Source organism: Lucilia cuprina, chromosome 4 (assembly GCF_022045245.1).
Source record: "Lucilia cuprina isolate Lc7/37 chromosome 4, ASM2204524v1, whole genome shotgun sequence".
Taxonomy (NCBI): Eukaryota; Metazoa; Arthropoda; class Insecta; order Diptera; family Calliphoridae; genus Lucilia; species Lucilia cuprina.
The window spans coordinates 42606459-42625954 of NC_060952.1; the positions used below are offsets into that span (position 1 = coordinate 42606459).

Genomic DNA, 19496 nt, shown 5'->3' on the forward strand with positions numbered 1-19496 from the left:
TATTATTTAAAGATGTAGTAAGATGAATGTACCGAGAATTGTACTATTAATGGAACAAATGGCATCTTATTATTTATTACTAAACATTGAATGTATTTGAAAAGGCATTATCTAGCAACTAGATATTTTAATGTAACGTTTTGCTTTGATATTTTTGCATTTAAATTTATATGTCACTACACCATTTCCAATTGCATTTGATTGTTTCCCACTTGAGTTTTAAAAGTTTTTAATTAAATTTGTGACATTTTCAAGGTTACCAACCGATACCAATTAAAAAACGTTTAAAATTCAATACCAGTATTGATACCGAAATTAGTTTTTCTATATAAATACCGACATTCAATCTGCATCTATATATTTATATACTAGCTATACCAAGTGTGCTTTGCTATAGTTTCACAGATTTCCAATTTTTGTATTTGCTTTTCGAAATACGGAATGACACGCAAGTTCGCCAATTTTTCTAAACCTCAATTTGGATTTTAGTACCATTTATTAATTTAAATAATTTAATGTAATTAATTTATATTGGATGTGCTAGAATTTGTTCCATATGTTCACATGGATGTCAAAGTTATTCGTGCAAAATTTGAGGATTTTGTCTCTAACCGTCTCCCAGATATACTAATTTTTGTATTTAATTCATATGGGGGTACCACGCCCCTATTGCTTGAAATTTCGAAATAAAATTTAGCCTTCAGTTCCTTCCAGACATACAGGTGGGCACGATGAAAATTTTTTGAAAATCTGTTTAGCCGATTATGCTGCGAGAGGCAAATGTTAATTATATATTCTGAGTTCCACTTTTGGAATACAACACTCATACAACTTTTAGTTGGGGCTTAATGCATTTGATGCCGTTATACTTACATATCAATATACCATAAAGGTCGTTGCCTATGCGGACGACGTTGTGATACTGGTATCAGGAATGTTCCCAGACGTGATTAGCGATATTATGTCTGGTGCTCTGGTGCTACTCAGTAATTGGGCCACAGACAGTGGTCTAGGAGTAAATCCAATTAAGACAGAACTGGTACTATTCACAACAAAGACCAAGATTCCAAGCTTCAACCTGCCACGGTTAAAAAACCGCGAAATCCCCTTATCAAACAATGCCAAATATCTAGGAACTATTCTAGACTCCAAATTATCATGGAAACTCAACATCCAGCACAGAGTCAAGAAGGCAACGGTCGCCTACTATACCTGTCGTAAGAAGTTTGGAATGAAATGGGGACTTAGTCCCAACATAGTTAAATGGATGTACACAGCCATAGTACGTCCTATTCTTACATACGGATCTCTTGTATGGTGGACTTCAACTAAGAAGAAGTTTGTTGTGGATCAACTATACAAAGTTCAGAGATCAGCATGCATTGGGATAACAGATGCCATAAGAACTAGTCCTTCAGAAGCTCTGAACACTATATTGCATATCCTACCCATAGATCTGCACATAATGACCATATCTGCTTGTAGCGCAGTAAGACTTAACTCATCCGGAAGTTGGATATCAAGAACATATGGACACGCTAAGATTTTAAGCTTGCTACCTCCAATCTTGAACCAACCATCCGACTATATTACCCCACACACGGACTTTGATAGAGTCTTCAAAGTCAGAGTTCCTTCCAGGAGCGAGTGGTGTAGAGGTAATCTACCGAGCGAATATACCACCAGAATCTTTACAGATGGTTCTAAAATGAACTGCGGCGTTGGTTCTGGTGTCTTTTGTGAAGAAGCTGGGGTAAGTATATCCCAACAACTGTAGTGTCTTTCAGGCTGAAATTTTTGCGATAATGTCAGCCTGTAGGGTGTTACATGACCTCAATATTCGCGGCAACATAGGAATCTTTGTCGATAGTCAAGCGGCACTTCTCTCACTAAACTCTTATACTACTACTTCCTTATTAGTCAGACAATGCAAGAAGGATCTGTCAATGCTGGGTCGGCTGTCTGACATTACCCTTGTTTGGGTCCCTGCGCATAGGGACTACTACGGTAATGAACAGGCAGATGAGCTTGCAAGAACGGGATCTGCTCTTGATATCTCCGACGCCGTTCCAGTAGCAACTCCGTTAAGTTATATCAAGAGCAATATCCTCAGATTCTTTCTTCAAAAAGCTGAAAATAGATGGAATAACCTAGACACATGTAAAGGGGCCAAGTTATTGTGGCCCTCCTTCAATGAGAAACGCACAAGACACCTTATAAAATCGAAGTAGGCGGGACATATCGAGGCTGATAGCAGTAATAACAGGACACTGGGTAATAGGCAGACACGCAAGTCGGCTTGGGCTCCTTTTCAATGATCACTGTCGCAGTTGCAAAGACAGGGAAAAGGAAGAAACGGTCTTCCATCTCCTCTGTGAATGCCCTGCTCTGGCCGTAAAGAGAAACCGCTTCCTTGGCAATTACTTCATATCTAACCTTGGCGAGATATCTGTCTTTAGGCTTAATGATATCCTCAGATTTCTCACAGCTACGGGCTGGATCTAATACTACAAATTCAACATCTGACGAGTGGAGTGGTCCGGTCAAAACGGGGTCTCTTTGATTCTACTTGACAGTTCGCGTGTAGTGAACTACCACGTAAACCAACCAACCAACCATACCAACCTCATTATAATCAAACTTTTTCTCAAATTTCTGGATGTTTGAAAGGAAAACCCTATCATTTTCGCCCCAAATGATTCATGTCACATTAAATCTAGTTTAAAAGTCTGTTTTAAAAGCAAAACAAATCTTAAAAAAAAACTTAAAACGAGATAAGCTTCATTGTATTGTACATATTCTTAATGTTCTTTATGCATTATTATTCCAATTTAAAATTCAAATCAAAACGAACAGATGCAAAACATGACAAACAAACGAACCATTAACATTTAGTCTAAAAAAGTTTTTAGCGCTTAAATGAATTTTCGTCAAACATTTACTAATTATTTGAACTTCTTTATTTATTTTTTATTTCATTTGTTTTACAGTTACGTTCCGATTCAATGGCTAGTGTTTACTCTGGCGCTGGCGAGGGTCGTTATGGTACAGTAGTGGTCAAGGGTCAAGTGGAATTTGGTATGCAGTACAATTATAAATTGGGAGCATTGGAAATACATGTTGTGAGATGTAAAGATTTAGCAGCTGTTGATTCGAAACGCAATCGTAGTGATCCCTATGTTAAGGTAAGTTTTTTTGTATGTTTTTACTAAAAAGGGTCAGTTTCTAGGCTAAAGGATAACTTATACCTATTATTTACTTGTTTCATTAACAATGCTTATGTTTTATTTTAAATCAGGTTTATTTATTACCCGATAAATCTAAGGCCGGCAAGCGTAAAACAAAAGTTAAGAAACACACTCTCAATCCTATATTCGATGAGGTTCTACGTTTCCATATGCCCATCTCCAGTTTAGAATCTCGCACACTCTGGCTTACCGTATGGCATTCGGATATGTTTGGTCGCAATGATTTCTTGGGAGAAGTTAGTGTCAATCTACAGGGTAGAGTATTCGATAATCCACAATCACAGTGGTATTTATTACAAGAAAGGGTAAGTTTGCTAAAATATAGAACTCCATACCCGAAAGAAAGAAAAATAAACATTTACTTTATCTTTTTAAACAGAGTGAACCTTTCGATGAAGTGGCCACTTATAGAGGCGATATAGTGGTGGGCTTAAAATATGTTACACCCGAGGGTAGCAAATCGAAATTCATGCGTGCCGCCTCCTTGGCTACAGGTGGTGGTTTGAGAAAGTTTGGCAGTATTAAATCGGTGGCTAGTTCAAAAACCGATCGTTCAGCTAAAGGTGGTCAATTGCATGTCTTGGTTAAGGAGGCCAAACATTTAACGCCCATTAAACCCAATGGCTCATGTGATGCTTTTTGCAAGAGGTAAGCTAATATTTTAAAAATTCTATTATATATTTATATTATATATATTTTAATGTTCGGTTTATTTGCAGTTATTTATTACCCGATCGTACACGCAGTTCAAAACAAAAGACACCCATTGTTAAACGTTCCACAAATCCCAGCTGGAATTATACTTTTATTTATGAAGATGTCTCACTGGAAGATTTATCTGAACGTGCTTTAGAATTAACGGTCTGGGATCATGATCGTTTGGCTAGCAATGAATTTTTGGGCGGTGTTCGTTTTTCATTGGGAACATGTAAGTTAAATGATAAGCCTGCAAGTTTAATGGAATTTGAAATAATTTTGTTTTCTTTTTGTAATCTTTAGGCAAAAGTTACGGTCGTCAAGTTGATTGGATGGATGCCTCCGGTAAAGAATTGTCGTTATGGCAAAATATGCTCGATCGTCCTAATTTCTGGGTAGAGGGCAGTGTTGTTTTAAGATCAACTTTAGATGGCATCAGAGCGATACCATAAAATTGTAATTATTAAATAAATTAACTGTAGTTTAAGTTGTTTGTTTAAGTTTTTTTTATTAATTTTTTATTTTAAATCTATAATTTACATTATTTAAAATCCACATATTATTTTATGCTGTAAACAGCATGTTTGTTATAAATCTATGGCAAGAAAAATCAATATTATAAAACAAAAATTTATACATTCGTATTATGAAATCAGTAGCAAAAAACTGAACCTTTAATCGAAAGAACATAAAATTATGATTTTAAAAGCAAAAAAAAAAGTATTCAATATTCTTACAAAACGAAAAAAAAGTATGAAACCAAAATATTTTTATTAAAAAACAAAATTACATGACAATTCTTTGAAAAGCATTATTAGCAATAAACTTTATGAAATGGAAAAAAAAGAGAAAAAATATTTCTAAAACAATACAAACTGAAAACATGTTAATTATAATAAAATTATAATAATTTAACAAATAATTATATAAATTAATAATTAAATATATATATTATTCAAACTTGTATGTATAGCTAAATATATTAAAAAAAAAACACATATTTTATAAGTTTAACCTTAAGACGATATAAATGAAAATAATTTATAATAAAAAACTAAACTTTTATATATATAAAAAACACAACAAAAAACAACTCAATTATTTTCTAATTTCCTAGTTTCACTATTTTTCCAAAATCTAAAAAAAACATATCACTATTTCTTATCATCAACTACTAAACTTAATTCTAAAACAAACTATAAACTAATACAAATTAAACCAAAACTTTCTAAAAAAGCCTTATTCGAGAAAAGGTATTTTGGCGTAGAAATAATAAAGTGACAAAAAAATAAAACAAAAAAAATTACGGTTTTCTGTGTTAAAACTTTATAAACAATTTTTATATGACAAACTAATAATAATTATAAATAATTAATATAATAATAAAAATATAAATATTTAATTGAAAAAATTGCAATATTGCATATTAATGCGTTCGAAATTATGAAAAAAAACCAGCAAAACAAATAAAAAAACCTAATTAATCTACTAAACCTTAAAGTTACATTTACAAAAAAATAATAATTAAAAAACTAAATATAATAAATATACATAAATACTTTAGTATAAATAAAAAATAAAATATTTTAAAAAAACATGTTAATTTTTCCTTTTTATTTATTGTTTTTTTGTAATTTTTTGTTTCGATTGTTTCAGTAACACGAATAGGAAACTATTTTTTAAAATATTATATGGAAATCCCAAAAAACGTAGCATTTATCAGAAAACTTTTAAAAAATAAGTCTTCCCTTCAAGTTGTTCTTCTAAGCTTATTACTAGTTTCAATATTATTATTTTTCTATTAAATATTTACTTTATTATTTCTTTACAAACTTTCAGTTAGCATGAATTTTTTTATCAATTATACAGGCCCTATAAGATATGAAATCATGTTCATTATATGGAATCATTTGTATAGAAATATTACTCTTAGGGCGGGTTTTTTAGATAAAGATAATCTACATTCTTTGTTTAAACCTAGTTTAATATACGTTTTAATGTTTTATAATAACGTTACTTATTATCTTAATTTAACTGAGTGAAATTGGCCAATTAAACTCAAATTATAAATGAGAAAACTCAATTAACAAAAATAATAAAACATGATTTCGGAAGAACATTATTGTTTTATATAGGTTTTTTTTTTATTTTTCCAAAATTTTTCATTTTACAGACGTGTTATTTGCAAAAAATAACTGTTCATTGTTTAACAAAGTTAACTGAACTTAAATCCATGACTGAAAAACACAATCATCGGTTAAAGTCCGCCTAAATTTGTTCCGAGTTTAATCTAACAGCAAGTTAAGTCTAGTTTAAGAAACCCACGCTTAGATCCATAAAAGTACACATTTTATGGATTTCAAACATTATTGTCAGATAATATTGTAATAAATTTGTCGAAATTGGACATAAAAATCGGAAATCGAAAAAATATTCATTATATTAAAGAAAATTTCGTAATTTAGGTCCATAGTGCTTGAATTTGCATGAATTTCCCAGATTATATAACAAAATCTTATATAAATATCAGAGTTTGCTAAATTGGTACAATTGTTCTTATTTTTTGATACAATTCAATCCTTACACCAATGACCATTTATCAGGCATAGGCGGTAATGAATACACAAATTAATTTATTATATGATGAATTACAAATACTTGTAATATGTAACCAGTACACAATTACAATTACTTGTGATTGTAATTAAAGTTTTGCCCAATTCAATTACTTGTAATTTGAAGTTACCAATTACAACTACTTGTATCACTAATTACAAATTTCATGTAATTAAAATGAACAAAATTCACAATAACAAATAATTGTTATTGGAAATGTTTTAATAATAATTACAATTAATTACAATTACCAATGAAAACAAGTAATGGTTAATGTTTCAATAACAATTAACAATAAAAAATAGAAAACAATTAAAAAAATACCAATTAAAAGTAATTGTAATTGGTAAAGCTTAAATTGCAATTCAAATGTAATTGAAAATGAAATCATTACACCCCAATCTTGCAACATATGTACGACTTTATTTAATGTTTTCTTCTGATTAATACTAATCTGAAATTATACATCTGACACAAAGTTCAAAGGATTACCTACTTTGGTAAACTAAACTTCAGAAAAGGAAAAAATACAATTCTTGTATGTATTCTCTGATGTTGTTAAGAAACCTGCAATGAATTACAAACAGACAAGTAGTAATTACTTTTAACAGGTACTTTTTTAACCGATTGCTAAAATATGAAATATTTAGAAGAAATTTTAAATGCTATTTCGAATAGACGTTTAAAGTACTTTTTACTAGACTTTTCTATGGTCTCCGATTTACCAATTTGTTTTTGGACTAGTCAATGAATTAATTTTCGGTTTAGTTACCATCTTAGCAAAAACATTCATTACCTAGTAAGTTGAAAATAATATTGGAATCGCGTGGAATCTAATTACTCTTGGTTAGAATAACTAATTATATTTGTTTAGAAATTAATAAATGATTACTTATTTGTTAAAAATAAACCTACAAATATGTTATCTGATAGCCAGTTATTTTGGGTCGACTTTATAGAAAGCAAAAAATAAAATGAACATATTGAGCACTCATTACAAAGTAAAGTATGAAATAACTTTTGGCGATTACCAAAAATTTCAGATTTTTGGCTGGGTCATTATTATGTTGTGTCAATTATGCAAAAAAAGTGCAAGTTACCCAGAATAAATTACCATGTTTAACCACTTGTTTCTTAATGGCTACTACATACCGTCTGCATTACTTACAGCAAGTCTATTAATGACTTACATGTAATATATTTTGTATGTTCTAACTGGACATATCTAAGCAAAATAAGAACTTCCAAAGAAGCGAAAATAAGGTAGAATTTACTCCATGGAACTACTGAAAAAGACCTGAAGAAGTGATGATTTTAACACAGGCTTGTCGTAGGAGAGATATCCTTTTTATTTGATTCCAAATACACTATATCTGAAGTCATTCTCAATAAGTAATTTTTATGTTATGTATTAGGAAGCAAAATTGTAGTATTAGAGAATACAACTAATTTACAGAATAATATACCTTCAATTTAAAAAAAATAGTTTCGCTTCTTTGGAAGTCGACAGAAGGCAAAAAAACAATTCAATTGCGAGAATGGAAATATGCACAAGTTGCACAGTTTACGATGGCTTTGAACATTTAAATGAATACTTATATTTTGTTGATAGATTTCAATATTTTTGATTTTTCTATTTCTGCATGTCAGTAGTCAAACAATGACACTTATTTATATTAAAAATTTTAGATTTTGTATTAATATATTTGAATTTTTTTAGAGTAAAAATTTGCCAAGAAAACGAGAAAAGGTTAAAAGTTTTAACCTAAATCTATAATCTTTTTTCAAAACCCTTAAAGGAAAAGAAAATTAGTCCTACAACTGACAAAAATCGAGGACTTTTTATACTGCTTTATAAAAGTAAGCACTGGGTTTCGTCTAGTGGTCTCAATTAAAAATGTATGTAAAATTTTATTTATTTATTTATTTATTTATTTATTTATTTATTTATTTATTTATTTATTTAAATTAATTGCCATTAATTCTGTGCTCCAAAAGTAATCCTAAAGCAATCTTGCATCTAAAATCAATCTAAAATCGTTCATACGAGTTGATTTCTTAAAAAATATGTAGTTTAAGTAAATAAAAAAATTTAGTTTATAAATTACAAGGAATTACTTTATTATTCATTTTCTTCTTTTTATTCAATTTAATAAAACGTCAAAAGAAAAGGTTGCATGCTGTCAAAGTGTTGCACACGCAAGGTATGCAACTAACAAGTTTCATGTCTGTGGCAAAATAAAAAACATAAAATAATTAAATTAAAATGTTTACAAAACGAATCTTATGAATGCTTTTAATGTTTAAGAGATAATATTAATAATACATGAAAAAAATAATTAAATTAAATTACAATTAGAATAAATAATACTTGCTGAATCACTTGTTGCCTAAATACCGCTTGACTTTTATACTTGACATTTTTCTAAAAAAAAATAAATAAAAAATTAAACAGACAGCATAAAATAAACAAATATTCTTTATTTTAAAACTGAAAAGAAAACAAAAAAATGCAAACCTTTTTTCCATTTTTACAATAATAAAAACATGAAAATTGCCAAAATGGTATTTAGAACAAACAAACATTTTGAAATTAACCATAATAATTAAAAATAATTTTGTGAAATATTTAAAAACAACAAGTAGTCAAATAATTAGAAATTAGTTTTGTTTTAAGAAAAGTTCTCAAAAAATACAAGTAGTGAGTTAGAAACAAAAACAAAAAATAATTAAAATTTTTCAAAAATGAAAAAAATATAAATAAAATAAAAATTTTATACACAGTAGTAAATATATACAAACCAAATAATAATATAAATTAATGGATAAACTATTAAGGATATTCACAGTTTAATTAACATTTAATTAAACTCAAATATTAATGAAATATTTGTATTGGTCAAAATATTTAAATTACACTGTGAATACATCATCATCATAACAATACAATATTATTAATATTTAAATTGTATTGTTAAATAATTTAAATATATAGACATTTTATAAACATCTAAAATAAACAAAAATCAATATATTAAATCTTTGATCTCTTAAACTTAAAAATTAATTTATAAAAAAATCCTATGATGACAAACTTTACTTACTCTAAGGTTTTCTTAAAACACGTATGGTGCTACATATTTACTTACAAACTTATAAATATTTAATATTAAAATCTTGAAACTAAAATCTTAAAACTTTACTAAGTATACACACATACAACAATACTATCTTTCATAAATACATACATACTTGCATCCCAATGATGGACGTTCGTTTAAAAAAAGGGTTAATCTTTAAAAAAAAAAAACTAAACTTTAAATTACATAACTATCATCTAAAGATCTAATTAAATAAGAAAATTTTTATATTTGCTTAAGAAAAATTTAGAAAAAATAAAGAAAAACATGTAGTAACTATTCAATAACTAAAGTCAAGACCCACCGACGTTCATTCAAAATTTCTTAACTTAAACTTTGTATAAAAACCACCACAAATAAAAACCTTTTATACTAAAAAAAACAAAAAATATATTAAACATAATTAATTTATAAAAATATTATAAACAAAATTGAGTTGATAAATAGTTCATGTTGCGTTATTTGTTACAATAATTAAAAAGAAAATAAAATAATTAAATTATATCTCTATATATTAAATTGAAATGAATTGTATTGTATACCAAAATATAAAAAAAAAATAAAACTAGAAAATTTTGAAAAAAGAGTAGAATATAAGTACTATTTTATAATAGACTCTGATCCGATTTATAATTTGAACTATCACTAACTTTAAGATTATGTATGATTTATATATTGTTTCCATTTATCGTTAATGCGTATGAAGCAGAAATTTCTCTTAATCAGTTTTTACAATCCCTAAGATTCTCTTATTTATATAAAGAAATATATTTTATTTAAATTAAACAAGTAACAAATCATCTTCAAAATCACATAATTTTCTTAATATTCTCGGATAACGTTAATAAAATTGGAAGCTTATCAAAAATCCGTGTGCTTTAGACAGTTTCCTCCCATACAAGTACTTTTGTATTCCAACACCAAGTTAGGAATGTTTCGGCAGCCTCATACACATAACGTGAGATTTTCGGTATAAAATGAACCCAACAATAGTATATCCCATTCTTACATACAAATTAATAGTTTGGGTCCCTACGAGTCCCTATTTTGACAATGAATATGCTGACAATTTAGCCATAAAGGGATCTACTTCGAATATTTCCAACGCGGCCACGGCCAAAATTCCATTGCAATCTTTTAAAAGTGATGTACATAGTCATTTAATGAACTGTCATAATAAACAATCAAACCGAACATTTGGTACACGCAAAAGATCTTTGAAACGAAAAGTCTTTCAAGTGCTTAAGAAAATCCGATGAAACTTTTAGGTGGCTATAATGTACTTAAGTGCATTTAAAACAATTTAGCCCCATCTGCACATTTATGTTTCACACGTAATAAAAAAAAGAGTTAAAAATACATATTTCATAATATTTTATCGAAATAAATTAACAACTGATTCCGTACGGAATGTGCAGCCAATGTCGCACTTTGCTTAAGCAAATACAATTTGACGAAACTTGACGATATTCTCTGATAGTTTATCACATAAGTTTTACATGCATTCGCACATGTTTTAGCTGACTTAGTATATGCATATTATAGTTGGGCCTTAAGATCTAGGATGCTGAAATTCTCCAAAAATGTTCATTAATGACAAATTTTGTTTGGTATTAAAAATGGTCAACATTGGCTCATGATTTTATTTTATTAGCCCCCATACATATGCCTATCGAAATACATTTAAAATATTTATAAATATGTTTCTTGCATAGACATCGGTCCACAAATGACCCAATACCTCGTTAAAGGCCCTATTCTGAAAATCAACGTCAATATTAATATCCATAAATGATAATACAAATCACCATACAATTCAAATACAAGAGTTGGTTAATTAGAAGTAATATAAATGCAATATAATTAGCAATTAGAATTAATTTAATACATTTCTTTTTTATGTTGAGTATTAACGTATCCAGAGAAATCATTCATAGATCGGTTTAAAAAATATATATCTAACTAGTTTTTCGAAATTTGATAATAAACATTACTCTAGAAGAATACTCCAATCAATATATAGATCTTGAGATATATCACTTTGAAAAGGAACAAGTAGGAAAATTTTTATTTTTCATAAAGAAACTTTTATATTGAATTTTACCTTAATTCCAAAGTATTATAAGTATATTATTATTTAAGCAATTTATTGATAAAAAACTAAAATTTTCTAACTGAGGCTTTATATAGGTCAACATGGGCCGATTCTTGTTAAATTTGGGAAAAAGATATATTTTAAATAACAGTTACTTTTGTAGAGTTTCATTGCGATATAAATGGTTACAAGTCAATTTTAGACGTTTAAGACATTTTTTGAAGAGGGGTTTGTATGGGAGCTAGGGTTAAATAAGGGCCGATCATTACGAAAATCTGCAGTGTCATTTATCTATATATATAAAATTCTAACGTTACTGACTGACTGATTGACTGATTCATCATCGCACAGCCTAAACGGTTAAAGCTAAAGAGCTGAAATTTGGACAGGGGGTTGGTCTCCCACCAAATAGATCCACTAAGACGGGATTTTTGAAAATTCGAATGTTTAGGGGGTAAAAAAGGGTAAAAACGGGTAAAATCGGTAACCTCATATCTCCTAAACTAGAAAAGATACAAAAATAGTTTAAAGCTTATCGTCGTTCATTTAAAAAATAAGCGGACAGGTGTCTGGTACTTTTTTCAATTTCGGCCCCTTTAGGGAATAAACGGGTAAAAACTGTATTTTGGTACTTTTTTGCACCCCACGTATCTTTTAAACCAGTGAACATTCAAACAATATTTCTGACTCCTTCATAACTTGACGAAAAAATAAAAATATAAATTTAGTACTTTTTGGTTATTCGGATGTTTAAGGGGTGAAAATTGTACCTATTTTTGGTACTTTTTTCATAAAACATTGATTTTGGTTTATTAACTTATACATATAAATACGTAATAACGGGCTCTCACTACGATGTTGCAACATTTTGGAATAGAATTTTTATTTCGTTAATGAAATTAAGCATGTAGAGCCCGGAGTAAATGAGAATCTATAAAAGAGGACTTTTCGGTACTTTTTCGTTCTTCAAAAGGTACTTTTTGAATTTCCTATAATATTGAACCTAGAAAAATGAAATTAAGTATGTAGAGGATGGATTAAGTGAGAACCTATAAAAGGGGACTTTTGGTACTTTTTCGTTCTTCAAAAGGTACTTTTTGGATTTTTGTATAATATTGAACCTAGAAACATGAAATTAAGCATGTAGAGCCCGGAATAAATGAGAATATATAAAAGGAGACTTTTTGGTACTGTTTCGTTCTACAAAAGGTACTTTTTATGAGAATCTATAAAAGGGGACTGGTATTTTTGGTATTTTTCGTTCTTCAAAAGGTACTTTTTGAATTTCCTATAATATTGAACCTAGAAACATGAAATTAAGTATGTAGAGGATGGATTAAGTGAGAACCTATAAAAGGGGACTTTTGGTACTTTTTCGTTCTTCAAAAGGTACTTTTTGGATTTTTGTATAATATTGAACCTAGAAACATGAAATTAAGCATGTAGAGCCCGGAGTAAATGAGAATCTATAAAATGAGACTTTTTGGTACTGTTTCGTTCTACAAAAGGTACTTTTTGAGTTTTCTATAAAATTTAACCTAGAAACATGAAATTAAGCATGTAGAGCCCGGAGTAAATGAGAATCTATAAAAGGGGACTTTTTGGTACTTTTTCGTTCTTCAAAAGGTACTTTTTGAATTTCCTCTAATATTGAACCTAGAAACATGAAATTAAGTATGTAGAGCCCAGAGTAAATGAGAATCTATAAAAGGGGACTTTTGGTATTTTTTCGTTCTTCAAAAGGTACTTTTTGAATTTCCTATAATATTGAACCTAGAAACATGAAATTAAGTATGTAGAGGATGGATTAAGTGAGAACCTATAAAAGGGGACTTTTGGTACTTTTTCGTTCTTCAAAAGGTACTTTTTGAATTTCCTATAATATTGAACCTAGAAACATGAAATTAAGTATGTAGAGGATGGATTAAGTGAGAACCTATAAAAGGGGACTTTTGGTACTTTTTCGTTCTTCAAAAGGTACTTTTTGGATTTTTGTATAATATTGAACCTAGAAACATGAAATTAAGCATGTAGAGCCCGGAGTAAATGAGAATATATAAAAGGAGACTTTTTGGTACTGTTTCGTTCTACAAGAGGTACTTTTTATGAGAATCTATAAAAGGGGACTGGTATTTTTTCGTTCTTCAAAAGGTACTTTTTGAATTTCCTCTAATATTGAACCTAGAAACATGAAATTAAGTATGTAGAGCCCAGAGTAAATGAGAATCTATAAAAGGGGACTTTTGGTATTTTTTCGTTCTTCAAAAGGTACTTTTTGAATTTCCTATAATATTGAACCTAGAAACATGAAATTAAGTATGTAGAGGATGGATTAAGTGAGAACCTATAAAAGGGGACTTTTGGTACTTTTTCGTTCTTCAAATGGTACTTTTTGGATTTTTGTATAATATTGAACCTAGAAACATGAAATTAAACATGTAGAGCCCGGAGTAAATGAGAATCTATAAAATGAGACTTTTTGGTACTGTTTCGTTCTACAAAAGGTACTTTTTGAGTTTTCTATAAAATTTAACCTAGAAACATGAAATTAAGCATGTAGAGCCCGGAGTAAATGAGAATCTATAAAAGGGTACTTTTGCGTTCTTCAAAAGGTACTTTTTGTCTTTTTTATAAAATTGATCCTAGAAACATGAAATTAAGCATGTGGAGCCCGGAGTTAATTAGAATCTTTAAAAGCAATCAGGGACTTGAGTAAATGAAAATTTAAACTGGAATATTTTCTGGTACTTTTTGAATTTTCTATAATATTGAACTTAGGAATATGAAATTAAATAAAATAGGTCCTTTGGTACTTTTTCGTACTTCACTGGTACTGGTACTTTTAGAGCCTTCTAAAATATTGAATATATAAACATAAAATTAAACCGCAGTATCCCAATTGAACGAAAAAGGCACTGTCTGGAACTTTTTCGTTCATCAACTGTTTTTTCTAATTTTCTGTAATATTGAGACTAGAATCATAAAATCAAACTTAAAGAGTTCTCTAAAAGGGGAATTTTTGATATTGCAGATATATATACATTTACAATAATGATATTTATTTTATTCCATTACGATGAGGGTAGCGAAGCACACTGGGTATAGCTAGTTAATAATAAAATCAAATCAAATAGGAAATAAAACAAAGTGGGTGACAAAAGAAGATAGAAGTGGTTCATTATGAGATTTTCTATATGAATTTGATTATATCCCCAACTCTAAAAGTTTATCAACTTAAGGATAAAATGGGGAAGTTAACTGCCATTTTATTAATGATGTTACTTCATCACTCCCTTTCTCTGCAGATTTAAACAATCAACAATCAAATTGGTCATTTAAAGGAAATTTAAGTATCTATCTATCTATCTTTCTATCTATCGATCTATCTATATATCTATCTATCTATCTATCTATCTATCTATCTATCTATCTATCTATCTATCTATCTATCTATCTATCTATCTATCTATATATCTATCTATCTATCTATCTATCTATCTATCTATCTATCTATCTATCTATCTATCTATCTATCTATCTATCTATCTATCTATCTATCTATCTATCTATCTATCTATCTATCTATCTATCTATCTATCTATCTATCTATCTATCTATCTATCTATCTATCTATCTATCTATCTATCTATCTATCTATCTATCTATCTATCTATCTATCTATCTATCTATCTATCTTTCTATCTATCTATCTATCTATCTATCTATCTATCTATCTATCTATCTATCTATCTATCTATCTGTCTATCTATCTATCTATCTATCTATCTATCTATCTATCTATCTATCTATCTATCTATCTATCTATCTATCTATCTATCTATCTATCTATCTATCTATCTATCTATCTATCTATCTATCTATCTATCTATCTATCTATCTATCTATCTATCTATCTATCTATCTATCTATCTATCTATCTATCTATCTATCTACTATCTATCTATTGAGACTAGAATCATAAAATCAAACTTAAAGAGTTCTCTAAAAGGGGAATTATTGATATTGCAGATATATATACATTTACAATAATGATATTTATTTTATTCCATTACGATGAGGGTAGAGAAGCACACTGGGTATAGCTAGTACTTATATAAAACTTATTTTTGCACATTTTTAGAGAGATAATAGTATATTTGACGTAATTATGGCATAAAAAGTCCAAATCGGTAGGTACGGTTGTATGGGGGCTAGGTGAAATAATGGACCGATTTCAACCATTTTCAATAGGCTTCGTCCCTGTGCCAAAAAACATGCTTGGTCCAAATTTCATCAAATTATCTTGAAAAATTGCGGTGTGTACCTTGCGCACAAGGTTTTCATGGACAACCAGCCAGCCGGACAGACGGACGGACATGTCTTAATTGATTAAAAAAAATGATTCTGGATCGATTAAAGAAATGATTCTGAATTGATCGGTATACTTTAAGGTGGGTATTGGACTAATTGTGTGTAACAAACATCAGCATAAACGTATAATACCCTCCCCACTATAGTAGTGTAGGTTATAAAAACATACCCGGATTAATTATTAGATTTAGTGACCAAATGTGTCTTCTTGCACCTTTTTGGTTAACTGAACAAATAAAAATTTTGTACAGCTTATTTTAAAAATTTTAAGAGCATATTTTGAGTTTATTTTAAGTAAGTACTGCTTTTCCTTAAAGTTTAAAGTTTTTCATTACTTTTTCAGATAATAAATAAACATTTTATATTTCTATATAATGAACCAGGGCAGGGCATGTCAAATTTATGAAATTATCCTTTTATACTGTGTAATACTTTAGCTATATAATAACAAAGTTTTATTTCTCCTTTTAATTTATAAAATAGCTTTAATATTTCTCACTAAACAAGGTTGTATATTAAATAAATCTATTAAATTATAAAAACTATTTTCCTTAGAATTCAAATTATAAAAAAGATCAGAGAAAAAATTACAAAAAAAATGTTTCTTTAAATCTGTTAATGAAAATTGTACCACCATAATTTACTGTAATACTACATATAAACTAACGATTTCAAAATATTTCAAACAATCATAATTGTGCAAAATAATATTAATACAAAAAACTAATCTACAAACTAAAAATAAAATAATATTCTCCAAAAAAAAGCAAAACACTTTAAAATAAATAAAACCAAAAGACATTATCTATGAATTAAAATAAAAAAACAATACATTTAAATGTAACCAAGTATTTATATTGAAACAAACAAAAAATTTAAACAGAAAGTTGTATTACATGCAAAATTATTTACAATATTTATCTTTAGGAACATTTAAGTCAAAATGCAAAAACAAAAAAAATAAATAAAAATTCTTATTGATTACTTTCGAAAACTGAAATTTTGCTGAGTTTTATTTCTTATTCATGACCAAGACAAGAACCACAATTTCCCAAAGGTGTTTGAGCATCATCTGTAGCATTTTTACCAAACGGTTCAACTTTGTTAACACTAAAAAAGTAATTTCCCCTTAAGAAGAATGGCACGGCCAGGCCCATGGGATATGAATTGCCATTGCAAAAACCATCTTCCTTTTTCTTCAAAGAATTACAACGTGTCCCCATAAAATTATATTCGTTAAGGGGATAAACACTTTCTGCATAATACATCCAGGAACGAGAATGGGAACAACCTAGTGAATAGCAACCCGGTTTAATGGGTGCCAATCCCTCGGGATAAAAATCAGCATCCCCTATGGGTTCCTTCTTACCCAGAGCTCCTGGATTTGAGTGTACAATATCAATAAAATCTGCATCACCACGTTGTATACCATAAAGAAGTTCTCCCTCATTGAAACATGGATTAGCCGGATCTAGTCCAGTTATATGGTTTATGGTCTGATTGGTGTATTGGGTGAAATATCGTCCAGCATAGCCAACTATATGAGCACCTAAACTATGACCAATTAAATGTATGTTTTCAACTGGATATTTATCTAATAATTTAGTTAGACCCAAGGCCACATATTTTGCTATAGCTTCAGTATTTAAAGCGGACCATGAATATAAAGTATCAATATAGTTTGCACTATCCAAAAACTAAGAAAATATTCAATAAACAAAAGAAGAACCTAAAAACAAATACCTACCACAAAATTATGTTCATCTCTACAATGAAATGCTTTTCGCAATGTTTCAACACTTTCACCCGTTGAACTTTTCCAACCTCTTACAAATACAACCAGTTTTTTAGACATATTAAAATTTGAACTTTCCAAAATTTGATCAGCTTCTAAAAGCGGAAAGCTTTCATTTTGACATGGTGTTAGTAACTGAAATGACATTTTTGTAATATCTGGAATAATGCGGGGTCGTACTTCACCGTAGGTCAAATAAATTGAACCTGTAAACATCATAAATACTGTGAAATCATTTGATAACTATATATTTTATAAAATTATAAATCTCACAAATTTGATTGATCGTCTGCCCTATTGAAACTTCAGGTAAAGCGAATAAAGCTTGCATAGGCAAACGTAATAGTTGATCCATTTTTGGAGTCCACTGTGGTAGGATTGGCACTAGTCCATTTATGATATTGAATATATCCAACTGGTTTGTATTATTTGATACATCGTTGGCTAAAGTATTTTTGAATATAAAACAACTACAAAGCACTAAATGCACTAATATTGTCATTGTTAATATTTTTTACTTAATACTATTTTAATTTATTTTAGAATCATGTCTTTATATAGATATTTTATTTTAATAGCTTCAATGTTGGAAATTAATTTATACATTATTTGTTAATATTTTACAGTGAAAATGTGGCTGACAATGGTATTATCAACCTTAATATGATAAAAAAGGTTTATATTTATGAAATAATAATAATTAATAAAGAGTTTGAACAACATGTCTAGTTACTTATCATGTCTCGTTAATTATGATCAATATACATATGTTTTTTTTTTATTTTTGGTCCTTCAAAAAGTATTATACCTTGGAAAGTCATAAGTTCAAATACCAATATAATTTAAATCATTTCCCTACATTTACAGTGAACATTTATTCAACGTTATCACTTAGAATTAGTTTAAAAACAAGTAGGAAAGTATAGTCGGGCATGGCCGACCATTCAACACCCTATTTTAGACGTTTAAGACATATTTTGAAGGAGGTTTATATGGGGGCTAGTGTCAAATAAGTGGCGATTATTACGAAAATCTGCAATTTATATCTACTTACATAAAACTTATTTGTGCCAATTTTTAAAGAGATAATATTTGACGTAATTATAAAAGCCCAAATCGGGAGGTACGGTTGTATTGTGGCTAGGTTAAATAATGGACCGATTTCAACCATTTTCAGTGCGAAAATAACATGCTTGGTCAAAATTTCATCAAATTATTTTAAAAACTTGGACAGCCAGCCAGCCGGACAGACGGACGGACGGATAGAGAAATAGATAGATGATAGAGAAATCTTAATGTCAGATTTTTGTTGGAATGAGTTATGAACCGATCTTTATAAAATATGGTGGAAAAGATTTTAGTTTTTGTAAAATATTTACCATATTGAATTTTATCGCTATAAAATATGGACTGATGTCGACCGTACTTTACAATATAATTTCTGAATGTATGAAACTCCGCAATTAACATATGGTCAGCTTCGTGTCAGTTAAAAATTAATTTTTGTAAAGTTTTCAGCTACTCTTGGTACTATT

The 19496-nt window shown here is 28.9% G+C and overlaps 2 protein-coding genes across 4 annotated transcripts in view; one reads left to right on the forward strand and one right to left on the reverse strand.

Annotated features, from left to right (window-relative positions):
- LOC111679321 (serine-rich adhesin for platelets) overlaps positions 1-4495 on the forward strand; it is a 143561-nt gene extending 139066 nt beyond the window's left edge. For all 3 annotated transcript variants that reach the window (XM_046948328.1, XM_046948329.1, XM_046948330.1), the window contains 5 exons: positions 2991-3185; positions 3299-3553; positions 3628-3896; positions 3968-4176; positions 4248-4495. In XM_046948328.1, the coding sequence (XP_046804284.1) occupies positions 2991-3185; positions 3299-3553; positions 3628-3896; positions 3968-4176; positions 4248-4396 (1077 nt within the window). In that variant the 3' untranslated portion in view covers positions 4397-4495. The remainder of the gene's footprint in view (positions 1-2990; positions 3186-3298; positions 3554-3627; positions 3897-3967; positions 4177-4247) is intronic.
- Positions 4496-17185: 12690 nt separating this feature from the next.
- LOC111679323 (vitellogenin-3-like) lies at positions 17186-18316 on the reverse strand. The gene is made up of 3 exons (XM_046950612.1): positions 18235-18316; positions 17914-18167; positions 17186-17863 (listed from the first exon to the last, which is right to left on the reverse strand). The coding sequence occupies exons 1-3, from the start codon at positions 18314-18316 to the stop codon at positions 17186-17188; spliced, it is 1014 nt and encodes a 337-aa protein (XP_046806568.1).
- Positions 18317-19496: the final 1180 nt, after the last annotated feature.

What these genes read in the sequence shown, in the direction of transcription:
- LOC111679323 (XM_046950612.1), bottom strand. Translation starts at nt 18,316, where the DNA reads ATGGATCAACTATTACGTTTGCCTATGCAAGCTTTATTCGCTTTACCT. An exon ending in GCAGACGATCAATCAAATTT is followed by an intron (nt 18,168 to 18,234) that starts GTGAGATTTATA and finishes TGATGTTTACAG; the next exon opens with GTTCAATTTATTTGACCTAC. An exon ending in GAGATGAACATAATTTTGTG is followed by an intron (nt 17,864 to 17,913) that starts GTAGGTATTTGT and finishes ATATTTTCTTAG; the next exon opens with TTTTTGGATAGTGCAAACTA.